This window comes from Canis lupus, chromosome 2, assembly GCF_048164855.1.
Source record: "Canis lupus baileyi chromosome 2, mCanLup2.hap1, whole genome shotgun sequence".
Taxonomy (NCBI): domain Eukaryota; kingdom Metazoa; phylum Chordata; class Mammalia; order Carnivora; family Canidae; genus Canis; species Canis lupus.
In genome coordinates, this window is record NC_132839.1 from 90,516,306 (window position 1) to 90,538,478 (window position 22,173).

The 22,173-nt window shown below is 37.4% G+C and overlaps 1 protein-coding gene across 5 annotated transcripts in view; it reads right to left on the reverse strand.

The window, feature by feature from the left end:
• The window catches only part of SLIT2 (slit guidance ligand 2), a 348,857-nt gene that overhangs the window by 28,856 nt on the left and 297,828 nt on the right, over positions 1-22,173 (reverse strand). For all 5 annotated transcript variants that reach the window (XM_072809379.1, XM_072809365.1, XM_072809373.1 and 2 more), the window contains 3 exons: positions 15,464-15,588; positions 15,227-15,324; positions 13,832-13,971 (listed from right to left, as the gene is read on the reverse strand). In XM_072809379.1, the coding sequence (XP_072665480.1) occupies positions 13,832-13,971; positions 15,227-15,324; positions 15,464-15,588 (363 nt within the window). The remainder of the gene's footprint in view (positions 1-13,831; positions 13,972-15,226; positions 15,325-15,463; positions 15,589-22,173) is intronic.

Here is a 22,173-nt window from a genome sequence, read left to right on the forward strand (position 1 = left end):
CCAAATATTACAATACTAACAACTATCACAAAGGCATCCTCTACATCCCATTTCTGCCTGACTCACTACTAAAGCCAAATCTTGCGACCTATACTTGTCTCTTGTGTCTAGTTATGATTTCATGAATTTATCTCAAGTTCATGTCTGGGTTAATAGTATTTTCTTTTGTGTTAGTAACTTTAATAAGTTATGTTGTCAATTTTTCCATCCATTGTACGTCCCTTCTTTATGAAATCTTCATGGATCTTTTCAAACATTTGTTTTCAGTCTACAATTTTTCTATGTCATGTTTGCCTATGCCTGCCTATCCTATGGAACATATATTGTATGCATTTATTTATGGACTTCATAAGTATTTGTATAGTGTTTAATGTATCAGATAGTTTTAAACACTGTACAAATATGAAGTCACTTAATGTTCATGACAACCATTTAATAAGGAAAGGTAATAGGGCTGCACTCTTTTGGATAGCACAGATTTCATGGTGTTTATCTCATTCCTTTTCTTTGACTGGAAGATCACTGAGAGCAGTACTCTTGGCATATTTGCCTTTATATCTCTATAAAGTATGATATTATGACATACTAAAATAATAGTTACTGAAAAAAGATGTAAGAGCTTTCTATCTTACTGGTGTATATTTAACTTGGATTTCATTTTAGCATTTAGATATTTTTGTTTAATTTTTGCTTAATAATTAATCATGCATTTTTAATTATAAAAGGTGACTTTTCTTTAAGCATTACTTTAAATTTTCTCTGGCCAAATATTAAAATAAATGTTTTCATTGGACTATTTCTTTTTTTTGAATTATACTAGATTCTACTGTACTTGGGGGAAGGTAGCTTTTACAGTGCAAATACTGTCCTGCAGTGGTGAGACTCAGGAGCTCAATAGAAGATGGGAATTGTAGAAAGCTCCACAGAAAAATGCAGAAATTTATTTATATCTACATCTCAACCAGTAAAGGAAAGTTGGACATTTGAAAGCTGCATTGGTTTTCCATGACAAATAGAAATAAAATTCACTAACACTTGTTCACTCCTATGCTTTTAGGTATTACTGAAAAATTTCCCTTAAAACTCACAAAATTGAGTGAACATTATGCAGCCTGCCTGCCTTGCTTCCTTTCCTTCCTTCCTTCCTTCCTTCCTTCCTTCCTTCCTTCCTTCCTTCCTTCCTTCCTTCCTTCCTTCCCTCCCTTCCTTCCTATATATGTAGTTAGAGCTAGTACTGAATTAGTGAAAAAAATCAGGGGAGAATAATGGAAAATAAGGCAATTGCGTTTGCTCTTTCGATGGTCCAGGGCCTGCCTGAGACAGTATCATCAGTGCCTAGCTCCCTTCTTGAGATGATGAAGTATGAGGTGATAGAAAGGAAAGGTGGAAATGTTCTTTATTCTACCACACATAGTTAGCATTATAATCTATTATCCTGTCAGCAAGTCTTTATATTTTTAACATGGTGGCAGGAACCATAAGTTAGCTCATTGGAGTGGTTAAGGACAATATCCTTGAAGAGTGGTTAAATTTCAGTGCCCAGGAACCCCTCGAGACAGGAGTCTAGACAAACATGGACTCCATAATTTGGCTCCAACCCACTCTGCTAAACCCGAGGAAATCTTTATTTTTTATTTGCTTTCAGCTCTATACCCTTAGAAGTCCCCAATGACAAAGTAATAGCATGGAACAAAATGGTTGCCTGGAAATTGTGATTTCATTTTCACTTTTGCCTTATGCTTTAAGGTTTCTTTTATTATTTTTATTATTATTATTATTTTTGGTTTATTTTATTTTTAAATTATTTTATTTATTATTTTTTATTTTTTATTTTTTTTATTTTTTTATTTTTAAATTATTTTAATTTTTTTTGGTGAGAATTTAAAAAGAGGTGTGTGAGAGAGAGGGAGGGAGGGATATGTTTTGGAGAAGAAAGGGAGAGTGGTCAAACAGGAAGCCTATTGTTATTTCTTCAGAATAACAGGGTGAATAATCTGCTATGACTTATGAAGAAAAGGCATTGCATCTTCTAAACAGGTGTCTTTTTTTGTAAAAAAGTGACATCTAGTTCTTGGATCACTTCTTCCTGATTGTGTCTATCAGATAAGTCTGGCAGAAAGTAGGATTGGAAATGGCCAAGTTCTACAGTTATAGTAGCATGAGCTGTAAAGGAGCAAAGCAAGAATGATGCCCACTCCCCTAAAAGGGAATGGTTCCTAAAAGGGAATGGTTCCTCAAAGCCCACTCTTGAGGAGGAAATATAATCACTATTTACTGAATACCTGTAAATGTGATTTTTCTGAAGATTTTGATATGGTGGTAATGTGACCACATATGCTGGCTTGCTCAGGACAGTCCTCTTGTCTTAAGGTAATCATCAATGAACTCACACAGATGCCCTGACTTGAATGATAAATGTTATGGTCACCTTGTAGGTGGAACAGTAGAAGCAAGATCACCAGAATTAATGCTCTGTTTAGAGCGAGGACTGAGCCAGCATAAAGAAATCCTAGGGAGTAAGTACTCTTAGTGGGTGAGATGATATTTGGGTTGCTGAGTTATCGCTTCAAATGGCCTTCTGCAACTTCTTCATTATAAAACAGTGGCCTCGTTGCAGGAAAGTGAACTATTTCTTTCGTTCTGGGCTCCAATTCTTCATTGGTAAAATGATCTTCTGGAATGGAAGTTGTGCAAGGTCAACTGTGGCTCTAAAAAAGTAATCTCTCACACACACATGTACATGCAAAAGGACAAACCTACAAAGATGGATAATGCAGAGAGCAGGTTAAAAGAGGGACCATCACCCTGGGCTGCACAGGACATGATTGCATTCAGTGGTAAGAACAAAGTGTCAGCATGTGCCCAGAACTGTCTGAGGTTGTGATATTGTGACATTGTTGAAGTGAGGCAGAAATACTAATGTACTTTGGTGGCTGTTACGGAAAAAGGTCCCTGCAATTGGCCCTGCCTCCTGCTTCATTTTAGATCTATGAACCGAGCTGATTTTATATATGTATTTATTTATTTATTTATTTATAAAAGATTTTATTTATTTATTCATTCATGAGACACACAGAGAGAGGCAGAGACACAGGCAGAGGGAGAAGCAGGCTCCCTGCGGGGAGCCTGATGTGGGACTTGATAGTAGACCCTGGAATCACATCTGACCCAAAGGGAGATGCTCAACAATTGAGCGACCCCAGGCATCCCAAAACTAGCTGATTTTAATGTTCCTTCCTTCTTGGATACAGGGAGCTCTTCCTGTTATCTTCATTTATACTCCTAGCATCTTAACTTATCCTTTTGTTTGCATTTCTTATTATCAAACTTACTGAAGTACTTTGGAACTATTCTACAAACTTCTTCCATGATATCATATGGAGTGATCACCCTATAGCTTTTTCTCATGATTATGACAACGAATCAGATTTTTAACATCATCATACATTGTGAGTGTCAACTATGTATGAGGACCTGTGTTAAAGCTAGGAGTAAAATGGTGAACTATGACAACAAAATGTCTTTTATCCCTATTCTCACGGAACTTACACATGAGAGGACTGCAATGAAACTTCTCCCTTTAGGGTATTAAAGGTGACAAAGACCAAGAGAATTACAAAGCAACTGTGTCTTGTAGAGAGGGAGAAAAGTGAGTCCAATGTCTGTTTCATCAACTTTACAATGAACAGGAAGACTGGCTTCAACTTTGCGGAGAGCTACAATTAATAACTACCAACTATCTATATTACTATTAATTTAAAAAGAAGAATATGTTTTATTAACTTATCTCAAAGACATCAAAGCTCATGATAACTGGAGGATACCTGAGTTGAATCTTGTCATAAATTAATAATTTACATTTCCCTTACACAAATTTCTTAAACACGCTTTTCCTTAAAAAAATACTGGTTCAAAAAAAAAAATACTGGTTCAACTCATGGCATTGTTGAAAATTTTTAGCTATAGTGATTCTTTGGCGAATCAATGAATAATGAAGATATACAGTCCATAGGAGTTAACATTAAATGCTTTCTGAAACTAATAAATATAGTGTTAAAAGGAAAGCAACCATTAATAATAGGATTAACTCACATGTACCCTGGAGTGGGAATTTATTTAACCAAAACACAAAGCTGCTTTAATTTAATAATTTTCATAATAAAATGTTGGGAAGAAATACTTTGAGACTGACCCATCAAATGATTAAAGGACATGCATGATGATATGTGATGAGGTCCTTTCTCTGGAGAAATTACAATCTGGAAAAATGAGAAGGAAAAAAAAAAAAGCCTAATTCTCCAGCATTCCTTGGGCTTCGTTTAGTGACTAAAATATGGACAGCATCCTGGCTTAGACACTGGCTGAATGACTTATTATTTTTATTTATTATTTAAAAATATACTACACAGTCCTCAAATTCATTATTACCCCTAAAGAAATTTTCTCCTCTTGCTAAGGTTAACTATGCCTTTAAGAAGAAGATATGTATGAAAAGTTATCAGACAATTTGTTGATTTCCATCTGCCAAGAAATTTGAGTAAGAGCATGTCTCACATGGGTTTATTCAGTCCTCAAAGTCTCAGCAGAAAAGGGGTTGATTATTTGGCCCCTGGATTAGGATTTCTGAAATTTTTGAACTTCTCACTGTTTAAAATAGTCATTTTAGACTGATAAAGCAATAGGAAAAAGTACATTTGACTCAGTAAGCATCTCATTTTAATTTTTCCAAAAGTTAAATGACAAGTTATAAATTCAGGTTGAGGGCGTCTACAACAAAACAATGTTAAATATAGGCACATAGCATTGCTGGAATACTCAACTGTTGCTAGTTTTTGCTAACATAACCAGATTTTTTTCTCTGAAACAGAAAAAAGTTTCAGAGCCCATTCTGGAAATCATAGATATATGAAGGGAGAGAGGAGGGTCCTGGGCTGACACTGCCCACTGTTCTTGTTCCCATTTATAAATTATCACCAAACTTTTTTTTTTTAATACAAAAAGGATCATTAATAATGATAATCATAGGGAACTTATGACAGCAATCTGAATAACTGAACCAGCATTCTAGTGTTAAACTTAATCTGTTATGACATTTTCAAATATAACAGGGGAGGAAATCTGGTCAATCTCCAGGACAGAGTTCTGGAGATGCATCATTCTTCAAATATTTGCATTTTGAAGTTCTTGTTTGCCTCAAGAAAATCCTGAATAAATGGTCCTAATTTTACCTTACTTGAATTGGCACAGCAAGGGAAGGTATCAAAAACAGCAACCTAGTTTTGATGAAACTAGGATGAAATAAATGAGATTTAATTTCTTATAAGTACAACTTGAGTGCAGAGGATACCTTTACTGATATTTTTACACCTCCTCATTCCCATTCCATTGACTAGCAAATTGCCTGGCACAAACTGGGTACTCGATGGCTACTGAAAAAGGTGGAAGAGAGCGCTTTTTGATTGCTTTTCAAAGGAAAAAGCTTTAAGAACATTCATGAAGGAGACCCAGATGGTATAAAGAACAATGCAAGGACGAACAGAGAATAAGGAATCCCTGTAGCAGATCTATGTTCCAAGAGCCCAGCCCGAAGTATGCCCTGGCAGGCCGGACGAGCTGCACTATCTACCGTCTCATTGCAAAAGAATAACCATTCCAATTGGAAATGGAGTGCGTGAATTCAGGAATGATAGACATAGGAGTATCAGCACTTAAGTGGCCTGGTTGAGAAAGGTAAGATAAATAGACCTGAATGTTTCTCGTGACCAAAATTTAAACATTCCATCCCATTCCTATAAAAAAAATTGCACATTTCCCATTTGTTCTTCATTCATATAAAGAAAAACATTCTCTTTACTCTCAGAGACCTTTCAGTGTAGCAAGGAGATGGATGAACTGTTTGTCTTCCTCCTCCTTTTCTTTTTTAAGAACCAAGTCTTCCTGAGGATTCTTTTCAATAATATGATGGTTTCTTATTTGTGTCCAATACACTGAAATTCATCCTATCAATTAGAAAGTTCAGTGGCCTCCAAAATATGATCAATAAACTACCCAGATCATCTCTACTTCTCTAAACTTAATTAATTCCATGGTTTTATTTCTATATAAGGAAATGATCTTGAGGGGAGGGGGTTCATGAAAATCCAATAGCCACTGAGAAATGTCCTCTGGGTGCAAAAGGTATACAAAATGGGCCATGTGTAGAAGGCGTACCTTGTCACAGAATAACATCATGAGATAAAATTAATTATAATTCAAAATAGGAAGGCTCAAGAAAATATTCTGTAAATGTGGATAATGAGATGTTTTAAACAAGGAAAATTATTTTATGTTCTTATTTTTGTTCTAAATAGTATGAAATGGGTTGCTCCGTAATGCCTTGTTCGCTAGAACGCTGAATTTGCCTTCATTCAGAAAAGACTTTTTACTTATCAAATAGTAAAGTTTAAGTATATTATGCCACTTTCTTGGGGTATGAGACATGATGGCTTTGTACTGGTGAAATAACTGACCCAAATTGAACTCAAAGTGAGGAAACAAAGCCAAATAGTTTGCCTGGTAGACAGGGATCATGTTTTATGCATTTAACAAAATCACATTTGATGCTTCGCACAGTGTCCTGTATAAGGTATTTTCTCAATAAATATCTTTTGATTTTTTAAAATAAAAAACTTGCCTCTCCCCAAAATAAACAAAAAAGAGGTGTTTTTCAGTACTTCCTCATTGGAACATTGGAGCTAAATAATGTAGCCAATTCCAACAACTACTGAAACTCTAGAAATATTTAAATCTGTTTTCAAAATAAATAAATCCAGACTAGATTGAAATAAGGCTTAGTAAAGCTAAACTGTTGTTTTGGGCTGAATGGGTCCTGCCTACTAACTAAAGAGCAAACAGGACCTTTAACAGGTTTTCTGAGATTCAAATTTAAGAAGACTTTGAAAGGTAGGAAGACGAAGGCAAACTACACAATCTTATTAGGCTTCTAGAATATTCTCTCGAGTTAAAACACACTGCAAGCATGATTGCACGTATATTGACTTTGACTTAAAGTGTTATGTATTTTGAGGCAGAATAAACAGCAGTAAGAGTCACTGTTATTAAGGGATCATAAAAATTTAAAAATATACACAAAACCTAAAAAAAAAAAACCCCAAACAAACAAAACTGTGAAACCCAAGAGTTCTTCAGCATTTAATATTTCCTTATACGTCAAAGACGAGTAAAGGGGTAAAGAGAATCAAAGACCTTCCTGAAGTCTTTCCATTTGAAATGTGCATGGAAAACAGAAATACAAAATAATAATTTAAAGAAAGACATACTGAAAAATATGGGGAGAGAAATTTCCCTCGCACATATAATTTACTTCAGATAAGATTTTCTCTATCAAAATTCCCTTAAGAATTCTTATGCCATTAGAATAGCAGCCCCTGGTATTTTTGAAGTACAGATATTTAACACTATATGGTATTTCCCCAATCTTCCATCTTACTCTCAAGCACCTATGTGAGGTGGGCAGATGTCACTATCCCTGTTTCCCAGAAGAAAAAAAAAATGTAAAAAGTCCCAGAGTTGATAACCTCATGCCAGGATAAGAAACCTGAGCTTTTCTCATTAGCTACACAAATTCATCAGTACCCCCAACCTGCCCTTTGTGATGGAAGGTAGCCTAGTTATCAGGGAAAATATTTAATTAATTGTGCAGGCATTGATTAGGCACTTTTTTTTTTCATGTGTAGATAAAATAGACTGCCTGCACCTGAATTTTGTGGTTACAGCTTCACTCTTTTCAAATGGATATAAAAGACTATTATATACAGCAAGCTGAAAAGACAGCAGAAGAAGAGCTTGCTTACCCTAAACCATAGACAGAGCCACTATGGGATGTAAAAAGATTCCAAGCCTGGAAGATAGTAGCAAACAGGAAGAGACTTATTCCAATGGAAACCACCCCTACTCCCAATCGCAGTGCATGCCTTGGGGTCAGTTAGATGTTGGTTTCCATTTGCATCCCTACTTGCAAAGTGTGTAACCTTGGGTAAAATGTTTTCCTATTTTATACAAGTTATTACCTTAAATCCTTTTGTTCACATCTACGGTGTTTTTGTAAAGTAACAATACATCACCTAATTATGGAGTTTCTCTTTATTTAAGAAAGCTACTCTCTGCTCTAAAGAAGCTGAAATTTAATTTCTAGTTAAGTTTTGGATTAAAAAATAGAGTAGAGTTTGACTGCTTTTTGAAGCGAATTCAGTCAGCAGCAGATTCTTGGAAAGAGAAGGCATTTTTATAAACATAAGCATGAAATTTAGTCAACATATGAAACCACATGGTGATTTAAAACCCTATCACACTGCCAAGCTAGTTCCTGAGAGTATAGATAACTATTTAAGGACATATTCCTATAACAGAACAATTGCTATTGTGTTTCTGAGATGGAATCAAACCTTAAACATCCCTGTCCAGACCACTAATTGCTTTAGTACTCGTAAAAAGAAAAAGGGGACATTTGACCAACAATAGTATTGGATTCATTAATCCTCCAAGAACTGCACAGGCTTTATTTTAACATTCTAAAATATGAAGCCATGTTTTCGCATTTTTTTTAATTTTAATTTTTATTATTTTTTTCCCATGTTTTCAACTTAACTCTGTACATAGTAAGTGACCAAACACAGCATATCACCTAAGTAATGCAACAGAGAAAAAAAAAATTAATGAAGTCCTTAGTAGGCAGAGAAGAGGAGAACTGCTATATAATGCATTCCATGTTAACTCTATTATCCCACTGCAAATGCTTTACATACAACCGGAAATGTCAAGACAAGCACATATTGTGTTCCTGTTAGGATGCCGTGCCTGCATGTGACATGTGAAGACATCTAGTCAGCTGAATGAGTAAAAATCCAATGTTGTTAGTAATCATTCTGAATCTTTATGATGGAATTTCACAAATACTTCAGGATAATTCCCCAGAAATGCCTATCACTAGCATTACTCTAGGACGTCTTTTCCCGGGCCCCTGATGTTTTTGGGGAACTATGTGGACCATGTTGACATCAGTGATTAGATATAGTTTTTTTTTTTTTTTTTTTTATGCTTTAGAAATACTGCCAAATCCTCATGACATTCCATAATGTGTTTTGACAATGTGAGTCTAAAAATCAACCTCCTGGGCTTTGTAATATTTATTTTATAAAATGTTTTAATAAATATATACATCTTCCAATATTTTCCATGTTTCAAATTACTAATGATGTTAGTTAAGAGGTATAAGGAAATTTCCACTATTTAAAAATTTTTCTGTCTGTACCCTATATACTGTACTGAATGATCTGGTTTTCACTGTAAAAGTTATTCTTGTTTGTGAGATCTTTAAAAAGTAGAAGCATAAAACCAAGTAGGAAGTAGAAAGTATTAGTCTTTCTTTTTAGCCACCCCTTCTTCTCACTCAGGGTACATCTTTCATAGCTTTCTAGAAATTGATAAAGTGCACTTCAGATGCCCCTTTTACAGTGTTTGGCATAGCTCTCCATGTCAAGGATCTGAGGGACTGATTTGACATATTAATTTCAGATTTTGCCAACATTCCTTTCATCATGTACACACAATGAAATCTATGTAGCTTTAAAAGAAAGAGGGAAACTAAAATGGAAATCATAATAGACTTAAAAGGCAACTAACCTTTTTCCACCTCATTCAGATTAGCAGCTGGCAGCGACAAAGACAGAAGAGACAAAAGACTTTTTACATTGCAATACAACAGCAGAGCACACGAAGCCAATGCGCAGCATTAACAACAGAGAAGCCAAGGGTGAGAGCAAACTGAAGCAAGGCTTAGATTTCTTACCTACGGCAGGCCAGACGCACAAACATGGAGTAAACGAGGCAAAAGGTTAAGGCCATCACACAGGGAGCCATAGGTCTGTGTCTAAGCCAGTTTATTTAACAACCAGCTCTACCTCTTGAAGCTATGCACTTCACGGTTTGTGTGGGAGCATTGGAGATTTGGAAAGCGAAGAAATAATGGTACAAAATGGAACGACTAAAATGGTCTGAGTATTTTCAACAAAATAATTCTGAGTTTTTACATGCCCAATTTGTGTGGAAGCTTTCAGTCACAGAATTTCTGTAATCCCATTAATATGCTGTGGTTTATGTTGTGGCCAATTTTGTGTTATCTTTGTATATGGTCCCATGAGAACAGTGTTAAGAAACATAACGTTGATGTAGTTCATCCAGGGTTCTGACTCCTGTGAGCTGTGCAAAAACATATTTTTCAACTCAACACTTAAGTTCATACCTGAGCTTAAGAATAGATGACAATGTTGCAGGGATGCCATGTTTACAATTTTTACTTTTATAGGTTTTGAGCTTAGGTAATTTGAGGGATTCCTTGAAAATATTTCTCCAAGGTATGTGCTGTTTTTAGGAAGGATATAGTAATGATTAAAAGAAAAACAAAAACGATCTCGCAAGCTAAAATTAAAATCTTAGAGTGAATTTTTAAGTTATTTGTTTAATAATTCCAGAGTCCTACCTCCTGAATCTGTACATAATAATGTTAATTTAAAATCACAGTGAATTAAACTTTCCAAAAATTAATCTCATCCAAAAAATACTAGCTACCAACAGTCATATGACACAACTAGGAGGATAGATAATACGCTGAGTTGGGTAGAAAAGAATAGCTTTGAGAGCTCTGGTGGGGAAGGCAGAGCAAGGATTAGATAATAAAAAACAATATTGACCCTTAAAATTTATGTTGTCAATCCCTGCAGGAGGAAAGAACAGAGAGTTTTCTCCTTTAATAAATCAATAACTATTTACTGGGATGTTTTGGTCACAAGGGTTTAAATAAATTTAATTTCCCAATGGCAGTTCATTTTGTTTTGGATATTTTTAGCTCCATTTTAGAGCCTGCCCATCAAATCATGAGTTCTCTGTCAGACTGCTTGCAGATCTCTGAATTTTCTCTGTTAACAACATTATGTCCATTTCTGACTCTTGACACGGGTGCCAAATGTTAAGACCTTTCACCATAATAATTTACAGCCTTTTCCCATGAAATTTTATTTGTTCCTGCTCAACAGTTCACTTTCTCATTGTCTGCCTTTGGCGGTATAGAGCAAAACATCTCCAAACAGAAAAGCAACTTGTGACTTGAATGATTTTTAAGCAATGACAACATGATTATATTCCCTGAGCACAGCCGGGGTTTCTTTTCCCAGGTCTCCTACTCATTAATCAGATTCCAATCTTAAATCTAAACAATACAGCCATATTATTAACAACAACAAAAAAATTCCCCCCTCACTACAGACTTGGATGAAGCATGATATGAAACTCTAGAGTCCGATTTATGCTTTCCTATAATTAAAGGCCATTTATGTGCCACCGATTTCAAAATCTGCAGATGGTTGCTTGATATTTTGTAAATGAGCTCATTTCACATATGGACAAAAATACGACAGCTAATGGATGAGTGACAAATGTGCCTGGTAGAGATACCTGCTCTGATGCCCACTGTCAAGCTCTTGGTTGCCCACAAGACCCAGCCCAGTTACCGGGGCAATGTCTGCATGTGCTGTATGCTGCGAGCTTTCTAGTGAGTTCAATGTTTTTGTTCATCCTTTGCCCAAAGTAAGGCAAGCCAGTATTTGCAATTGCTATGGCTAAAAACATGTCAGAGTCTCAGTTCTTGTTGAGAGCCCCATGACTCTGGGGTAGACAGTCATGGCAGATTTCCACACGATGGCTTTTACAGATGTCATATTTTGGCTCAAAAGGGGTTTTGCTACATTTTGGGGTTGATATGTTTCAGATGAAGTGATTGGACAGATGGAAATGAGGGTTCATGACACTTCTCAGAGGAAGTGGCACTGAATAAAATCACTTAGGATGGAGAAAACATGTTCAAGAGGAGCAGGTGCTGGAAGGAAGCTTGGAAAATGAAGGGAGAGAAGGTAAAATAAGACTCAAAAGAAATGGATAAGGAATAAGATACAATAAATCTACAGCCAAAGCAGGGGGACCCCTCCAAACCAACTGAGAAGAGCTGCCACCTGATGTAAATTATCCTAAAAAAAAAAAAACAGTGTGTAGGAACTGAATACATGGTGCTTTCAAGCTGAGGTTCTCATGAGGGGATATAGATCAATTCTTGATTTTCGTGCTCAGGAGCACACGGGCGAACCCAGGTATGCTTGAGCTGCTGGGGTCCGATCTGTCCAGGTCAGTGCAGATAAGTTTAAAGAGGCTACCAAAATTAAATGAATTAAGCCCTTCCAGTAATGACCAGAGCCATGATAGGAAAACAGAATTCTTCTATCCTAAGAGGGTAACAGGTACCGATTTTAGTGCAAACACTGGGTTTCCTGTACAAGTCTAAATCAGCTCAGTCAACAAAACTCAGATTCTCAGGGCAGCGCCCGGGGCTCCAGGACCTGTGCGTGCAGGTCAGTGGCAAGTCTTGGAGGTGTGACACATGTAATGTGAGTGCAAATGTGAAAGTTATGTGGCATCTAAACTCCCCAACCATGTGAGAATGGAGACCTACTGGATATACTTGCTATCCTCTATTAATGGGAAATATCGAGGAATTCAAACTAGCCACTAAGGGGCCGAAGGGCTCCACATATATCATGGAACAATTATGATACAACATGTTCAGATTTCTAGTAGACACGTAGCAGATCATATGATATGCTTCACTGGTGTAAAAAAAAAAAAACGTATCATGGAAAAGACAGGTTTGAAGGCAAACAGGTCTGGGATGTCAAAACAGAATGCTTTTATTTTATCTAGCATTTTCCCACCAAGAAAGTACTTATTAAAATTCAAAGTTTGAGTATTCCATAAAAGCTTAAATTTCAATGCTATTCTAACAAATCCCTGGGAAAGTGAATCATACAGATGTGCTCTCATCTTTTCATGTTTAGAGATGTTAACCTCAGTCATCCACACAGTTATCCTACCCTCTGATATTCTTAACTATGTATTAAAATTGTAGACAAGTGTAGGGTTAAGGAAAAATAGTCATCAAAATAAGAATGGTGATTTTGGATAGAGTGACAACTCTACTTCCCCATCTTTTCTTAGAAATAAAATCTGTAACATTCCCCTTTTCTCTAACAACATTAAAATGAAGTGGTTTATTGCTAAGAAACAAGATTGTAACTCAGAGCCGCCAAAACCAATCAGAACAGATAATCTGACATAACAGGGAGGTCTAAACTTGATGTTGCCTTTACAGCAAATTGGTTTGTGCAGGGAAGTTTACCTGCTGTGAAAGACTTAACGGAATATGTCACCCCCAGATACGAAATGTCAGGAAGAAAGAAAAAAAAAAAAGGTGGTAATTATATGATTATCCAAAGTGCTCAGTATCTTCCTGATTATGTTTTATTTAGAAGGACATGAGTTACTAAGGGAAAACACAAGTATGGACACGAGCCATCTCAAATGCCTAATTATGTTTTGACAATGTGAAAAAAATGCCCCCTTTTCACCTACGTATTGGTGGGTCGGTTTGCATGGGAGAAATGCTTTACGTGAAAATGTTACGTAACTGTGGTCTGAAAACTTCAGAACGATCATTTCTTTTTCTGCTGGAGAGTGTGGCTCTACGTAGATGCCTGTGTTCTGAGCCTGCTTCGTCTTTCATTGGCTTGGCTGAAACCCTCCTTAGCTGTTATTCACATTGCATCTAATTTTTGGAACACCTACCGGTTATTGAATAATACAATGGCTTAATACACAAATACAGCACATTGCCAATGATGCTTTCAAACAGAGACCCTATTGACGGCACAGAATTTCCTGCTCTTCCTACCTGTGTACTCAGGCGGACAAAGGCATGTGTAGTTATTAATTCCATCGACACACGTAGAGTTATTTTCACAGTCATTATCTTCACAGTCATCAACATTGACTTCACAATTTTCTCCTTCAAATCCATCGGCACAAATACACCTGAACGCCAGGAGGGGAGAGAAGGCAAAAGACATGTTCTTGCTGCATTTTAAAGTCATATGGTCCGAATACTGAAAAAAAAAAAAAGCTAAACATTCTCATCAATTACAGAGGTTTTAACTGTAAGAAACTGAACTTTAAAATGCTTTTAAATGACATGTAGTAAGCATGGATTTAAGGTAGTATCCAGTCAGAAACAATTTAAAAAGAAAATTTACGTGGGCCACAAGATGGCAAATGGCCCCATGGTGCTGTAAGTCAATAAATCCAACGTATTCGCAGCTCTAAAACACAAGCAAAGTTTACAGCCCTAGATATCTTAATATCAACTTGTGCTCTAATAAAATGACTCATGCTTCTCTGCTCATAAATGAGGAGGCACTGATTCTGACTTAAAAAAATGACACTATCTCCTACCACGGCTGTAATGTCTTCCACATCTCAAAACAAAAAATATGAAAATTAAATTACATCTTCCTTGTCACCATAAAGTGTACACGTTCTCTTCAAGTCTCAACAAATATAGTTTTTCAATGACAATAAAAACATCATATACTTCACCTCGATACGTATCAGAATAATCTTGGGGAGTAGTCGTACTGGAAACGCGACCATTTCATAACGGAACGCAGAGCTGAGGAATTTTTATAATAAGAAGTGGTATTTCTAACAAGCTTTGCAGTAGATTAACACTCTTAGGTGAAATGATTACTGTCATTATAAGAACTCTATTTCATAATTCATGAAATACATCTGAAGTAATTGTACCGTACGATTAAATAACTCCAGATTAAAAATGTTCACAGCATGTTTGTCTCCTCATTTTGTGGCCTGGAAATGAATCATTAATTTTCTGTTTCCGTGGGACCTGCAGCTTATCATTACACACTGTCTGTTAAAGCAATACACAAAGCAACAGATGAATTCAGGACTTGAAGTAGGAGACCCCTGGCTATTAATTAGCATAACAGAACTACTACTTTGTCTTGACCTCATCTGACTGCGTGAATCCTAATGCACGCACCTGCATGTCTTAAACATTTCTTGCTTTTTATAGCATCCTGAGCTGAGAATACTGTAATCTCTCCACTTGTTTTTTATATTACAGTATCTCTGAGAAGGACTAATCTATATTGTTCTTGTGAAATAAATTTCCGGCGTTAAGAATAATACCCCTTGACCTGAAAAGGAAAATGAATGTTTGCTTACTCATGCTCCAACGCTTCAGAAAGAATATTCTAGATGAGTGACCTACCAGAATCCATCTTTTTCTCCCTCCTTTAAGTGGCAAGTTCCTCCATGTGTACACGGGTTACTGATGCATGCGTGGATTGGGACATCACAGTCCTGCCCCTGGAGAAGGAATGGCCAAGTCAAGTCAAGAGTAAACAGAGGAGATCTCAGTACATTGAGAAAACACAACAGAATAATGAGGACCCACCAAAGAAAGTTGTGTTTTCAGACCATGGCTCCCTCAAAAGGTTCTACTTACCTTGAAACCATAGGGACAGGTACAGCGATAAAAGTCGACTGGATCATTGTTACAGGTGCCATCATTCTTACATGGGTTTGATAAGCAGGGATTACATTTAGCTAGAATATTGATATCCACAGGACCTGAAAATTAATTAAAAAATATAAGAAACCGATGCTTTGTGTTTTCAGTTCTCTTGAATTATTTAAATGCCTTAATATAGCAGATTTTGTATGAAAAGTGTTGATCACATATCTATATGTATTTCTCTTCCATGAATAAAACCAAAATTAGCATCATCAGATAATGTTCAAGAATGCAACAGGAGAGCACCTCATTGAGGTCTGGTGAGAGTGCCCGGTGTCAGAGCGGGACTACGGACTGTGAACCTAAGTGGTTCGGATCCGACGGTAGTGATGCCCATATCACAGGTCAATCCCCTCATGGGCCAACTAGCCTGTGTGGATGCATCCTGTGGTTTGCCTGCACCTTAACTTTAGCCCACTTGCATGGACGAGCACACCACTGATCCCAAAGAGGACTTCGTGTGGGTCCGTCTGGGGGAGCGGGTGTTGGGGCATGTGCGGGCAAGTTCAATGCATAAATAGAAATATGTCAGTGCAATTAAAAATACAACAGTATGCACCTGCCTGGCTATCATTAGTTCAGTAGTGTTCTTTCCATACAGGAGATAGAACACGGTGCACTGGAAATAAACCAAAAATGTAATTTCCATCATATTCCCCCTCAGATCCCTTCGGTTCAGTGTGGTGACACATTAGCGCAGGCCTGTGATAGGTGAGATTTCTGTCTCTTCCCCTCCACAAAGGAAATACCGTAGACATAATCTTCACTTGCGATCTCACCTTTTGGGATACACGCTTTAAAAAAAAAAAAACCTCCTGATCCATGAAAGGTTTAGATTAAAGGCAGATTCATTTGCAGCCACTTTCCTTTGGTTGCACATATTCATCCCATAAATGGCTAACAATGCGGAAATTGTACTGTCTTCGATAAAATTACGTTCCACCGATGCTACGTGCGTCCGTATTTTTGAGAGCTCCTTAGACTGCCTCTTGGCAACCGATGAGGACAGAATCAGGGTGACATATACCAAATATATGTCATATATTGTCAATCAAATAAAATCAAATATAGACGTCAATCAAATAGATGACACATATCAAACTCAACTATCTAGTAACACAAACGTTAATGATGTTTCTGTCCTCAGCCTCATCTCAGTAGTTCTTCATCCCCGCTGGAGCAAGCAGCGATCATTCCAGCTGAGCGCTTCATCCCACGTAACTTCCAGCGAAGCTATCTGAGTTGACTGTCAGCTTGCCCCTCTTCCCACTCTCCCTGACCTAACGTTCTGAGGTACCTCCCTCTACCCCAAAACGTCTGCTCTCATCGAATTCTTCTACAGGTTAGAGTGTATGTTTGTGAGTAACGGGGTTAGTGACGGGAACAGAAAGAAAATGTGAGTCATCACGGTAGGCCTCAGGACTCTTCATATCTATGTGCTTACTCCCTGACCCTAGAAAATACCAGAACACACTCACATAATGGCTTTGGAATAAAATCCGAAGGAAGAGAGTGTTCTGTATCGGTCAGTTTTTTCTATTAACAAGAACCCTAAATTATTTCTACAAAATAATTTCTTCTTAAGAAATTATTTTGTTTCTTCTTAAGCCGCTGGGAAATGGACGACAGGTCTGGGGAATGACTTTATCAATGGAGAGGGGTGGCGGGTACTTCTAGTGACACCTCCGTCACTAGGGAGACCTTGCCAGTGTCCCCTGCATTTCCCCTTGGTAACCAGAGTAACGAATGCAGCTTTTTCTATCAAATCACAGCTGGGAGATTGCTGGGATTAATACCAAAGGGATGCTCAGAGACATTTAATTTCTCACCCCCGCCCTGACTTGTTTATTAAATAAATTTAGCTATTAAGCACCCTGGAGAAATAAGTGCTGACAGTTAGTTAAAGCAAGGAGTTGAATTAAGATAACACCCCACCATGAATAGCCCTGTGTTGGCCAACCTTATCATGCCTGAAATCAGCAACAGAAAAGGAAGTAGTGGGCACTTGGCTAGGGTAGAAGAAAGAAGAATCTCATTTGGAAAAAAGCCACAGGGGGAAACAGCTAAGAATGTGCACAAGCAAAACAGAACATCAGCAAATATGAGGACTATAAACACTCATCTGGCCACTTCCCAAGACCTTGAGGAAGATTGCCTCGTGGTCTATTTCTGTGCTTTAAACCTCTTAAGACTGTGGTTTGAATAGAGGAGTTTAGGGTTGGCAGTTGTGTTGTTTATTCTGTGGAAATGTGACATTCTTCAAAAATTACACTTGATTGTTTAGATGAGGAGCCAGAAATTGTTTCAAGAAAAACAATTAAAAACATCTTGAAGCATGTAACAGAGGATGGAGATAACAACACTGCCAGGCTGAAGGAGACTGTTTTAGCACAGAGCCAAGATTTAATACATATCCACTGAACTGTATCTAATATGTTAATCAATAAGCACTAATTTCTCCAATAAGCACTAATTTTTCCAGTTTTTTTTTCCCCCAGGGACAAATTTGGGTTCCTATATAATTAATCCTGCTCAACTATTTTCATTACCTAGAATTTCTTATGGGCAAACCAAATGAGATCATTGTCCCCTCATATATATTCAGTTTAGATAAAGGAATCAAAATAACAGCCTTTCCCATGTGCGCTGGCTTTTCCCAATATATTTCTTAAAGCTGCAAACTGTTTTGGTGGCATCAGAATTGGGATTATAGTTCTAAAATACTGAGTTCTGGGGCGCCTGGGGGGCTCAGGGGTTGAGTGTCTGTCTTTGGCTCAGGGCGTGATCCTGGAGACCCGGGATGGAGTCCCGCATCAGGCTCCCTGCATGGGGCCTGCTTCTCCCTCTGCCTGTGTCTCTGCCTCTCTCTGTGTGTGTTTTACAAAAAAATAAATAAATCTTAAAAATAAAATAAACAAAATAAAATAAAATAACACACTGAGTTCTAAGTTCTTCAGGTTCATAAAGTTGACTACTCCAGCTACCACTCTATCCGCTTCTCCTTTTTCAAACCTTTCTTTTAAAGTCCATTTCTCAAAGATAATTTCTTATTTCTAGTTCCTGAGTGTGAGGTAATTCAAAAGATGTTTGTGAGATACAGCAATTCCAAATAGTGTCTAATATCCCCCAAATACCTTACAAGTGATATGATTCTTATTTATTTTTACTTATTTCATTTTCTTATTTAGATTGTGATTCTCCCAAACTAAATATCCTTCCTATAGTGTGATTTTCATGCCCACCTGGTTTATCTAAATCTGCTCATTTCTATCTACTAGGCCCTCAGAATTATATCCCTTGTATCTGGCTCTCTCCTCTCATTCATCTTCCCACCAGTATATCGTTCCTCTTCTAAGTCTACCTTCCGTTTTCTTTTTTTGCCTTCAATTTGTGATTTATTTTCTACCCAGGATACTTTCTCTGAGGTCCTTTTCTGCAAAATTCTTATTCAAGGGGATCGACATCTTTAATCCATTTCTATAACAAGGAGATGATATCAGAGCTAAAGAGTGATGCTGAAGACGGCTCTTTAGGGGAAAACCAGCACATATAGAATTTTGCACACTTAATTATTCTCAGATGAAAGAAGATGTCCAGGAAGAGGAATTGGACAAGACCCTTATTGTAACACAAGCAGTCTTGGACAGAGGGTCTGAGGTCCATCAAGCTAAACTAGTAAGCCCGATTCGTTAGTACGGGTGTGGAGTTAGAGTAGTGGTGGTCGTCTCAATGGGTTGCTTTCAGTGTTAAATGAAAGGATACTGAGTTTTGAGTACAGAGTAAAGTGAGAGCAAGCACAGAAACCCCAGCCAAATTCAGACCGTCTTCCCGAGGCTTCCAAAGAAGGTAGGCAGCTGAAAGGAACATGGGTGGTTTACCTGGAAGGAGAAAGGAAATCTTCCTCTGCTTGTTTGCTCCAATTTTAACACTGACTAAGGCAAACTAGAACTTGCTATGTATTCATTCATTACAGGTTTCACTGAGCACCTTCTGTCCGTGCCAGGAGGTGCTGAAATTTGGGAAAATTGTAGGGACTATAATTATCAGAATCATGGAGGAATGGCAGGGGGCACTGAGCGATCATTATTCACTGGGTAACAACACCCAGCATTAATGATTTTATGTGTTGAAGGACTGCAACCAGGGTTGCAAATTTGGCATGCACAGCCACCAGGAACACTGCAACGTTAAGGAGGAGAGTTTTTGTTCTTACACTGCTGCTTGGCAAGGAACTGCAGCTTCCTTGCTGATACAACTTCACCAATCTTCAATCTTTCCACCTGCCCTAAGTTTAGTCTCAAGAAATTTTAAATTATTGCCAGCACATTAGCCTTTGTAAGATGTGAGCCACAGAGGACAAAAAAAAATAAATCTAGTTTCAGGAATACAGATGTTGGGGCACCTGGGGGGCTCCGTGGTTGAGCGTCTGCCTTCAGCTCAGGTCGTGACCCCAGGGTCCTGGGATCGAGTCTCATATCAGGCTCTCTGCAGGGAGCCTGCTTCCCCCTCTGCCTGTGTCTCTCCCTCTCTCCCAGTGTTTCTACTGAATAAATAAATAAAGATCTTTAAAAAAAAAGGACTATACATGTTTACTATGTCCCTGAAATGAAGGAGGGCAGTCTAGGATAACTAGGGTGATTTAAGACTTGGTCTGGACTTAAGAGAGCCCTCCAGCATCAGCTGTATGGATTGGAAGTGTGTTTAGCTTAATAATTCAAAGGGAAAATGAGCCAAAAGTTTGGTTAACAATTTGTCTTTGCCAGTTACTTTAATCTTTAACAGACAAACTGCTGGACCTCAAATCCATTAAAGCTTGTAGGCAGACTTGCTTACTGGACGGAAATCACTCGCTATGCACCTGACACCAATATCGCCACCCACTGAGAATTGCATTCTCACTTTGATTTATTACTAAAAGCTCCAGACACAAATTTCTAACTATATCCCAGAGTCTGCCTTCATTGTGGCATCCCTTGGAAACCTAAGTCAAATAAGAGAATCCTCTAGCACTGCCCTTGTATAAAGTCAAAGGTACATCAAAGACAACTCAGGAAAAATGTAGGGGGTATTTGATGTTGGGCATAATTAACTAAAAGAAGGTTCTTATTTAAAACCCCAAAACTCTAAGCTTCACTTGCTATTACATTACTGCATTTCTTAAGCATTAATATCAAATGCATATTTTTAACAACATTCCATCACTAGGTCATTCATTTATCAAATATTTATTGAGGATCTACTTCATGCCAGGAAGTAAGCTAAGTCTGGGGAGTTCAAAGGTAAGTGAAACATCGAAGTTTCTGGAAAAACTTACAGTTCAGTAGTAGAGACATGCATATATCAACTACAGAATGCAGTTGCAAGAGGATGTGGGAAATGAAAATGCAGGTTTTGGAATATGTGTTTTAAGTTTCTGCAAGCCTACACAGGGGAGGAATTCACTAGGTGCATGGAAATATTAAATCTGGAGATCATTAGAAAAGCCATGGTCATGGTATTGAAATCAGTTAATTTAATAGGGGTAGGAGAAAACCTCATCTATATCAACATTAAAGAATGTAAGAAAAAGGTGTCAGCAAAGGAATGAAGAAGGAAGCAAAGAGAATGTACAAGAAGGAGCAGTCTCGTGGGACACTTGGGTGGCTCAGTGGTTGAGCATCTGCCTTTGGCCCAGGGCGTGATCCTGGGGTCCTGGGATCGAGTCCCACATCAGGCTTCCTGCAGGGACCCTGCTTCTCCCTCTGCCTATGTCTCTGCCTCTCTGTGTCTCTCATGAATAAATAAACAAAATCTTTAAACAAAAACAAACAAACAAAAAAAGAGCAGTATTGCTCAATGTCTAAGACAAAAAACAAAGATGACTAAAAGTAAGCCACTGAAGTTGGCAAGATGGAAATCGCTGGAATTCTTGTAGTTTTACTGTAGGGTTGGAGATGGCTGACACATGATAGGGGGTTAAGGTCTTATAAATTTGAGTTGCATAAATGATTTAATAAAAACATAAAGGCTGCATAATGCCATCTCTGGAATCACTAGGCTTGGCTATTTGGTATATATATATGGGACCTCAGGCCAATAAATGTTCTGGAGTCACAATGGAATGGAAAAGAACAATAATAATTATTTTATGGGATTTTATGATAGATTGAATATGGATGTATGATATTTAAGAACAGAATATGAATTGCTGGTTCTCATCCCCTATTAAAATTAATGTCTGTTAAAATTTCCCAGTGTTTTAAGTTTTCAAAAGTATAATGAAAAAGAGTCTTGTTAAAAAAAAAAAAAAAGAAAAAAAGAAAACAGAAAAATAGTCCTTGCTTGTTTTTTAAAGATGGTGCTTTTGGCAAGTAACTATGTACAAACCTGAATGTTTTCCTTGGCCAGTGAGCAATTCATAATCCCAAAAAAGCTAAGCTTATTTCAAAATTATAATTATGTGCTGGTGGTAATAAATCTGAAAATGTAAAAAGGATCTGATCAAATTTTAAGTATTACTTCAAAATGGATCTAGTTAATTTTTCATTGCTTCTAGTTTGGGCTATATTATTACAATTTTAAAATTTTTAAAGATTTATTTATTTATCTGAGAGAAAGAGAGAGAGAGAGAGGGGCAGAGGGAGATGGAGTGGGAAAGGAGA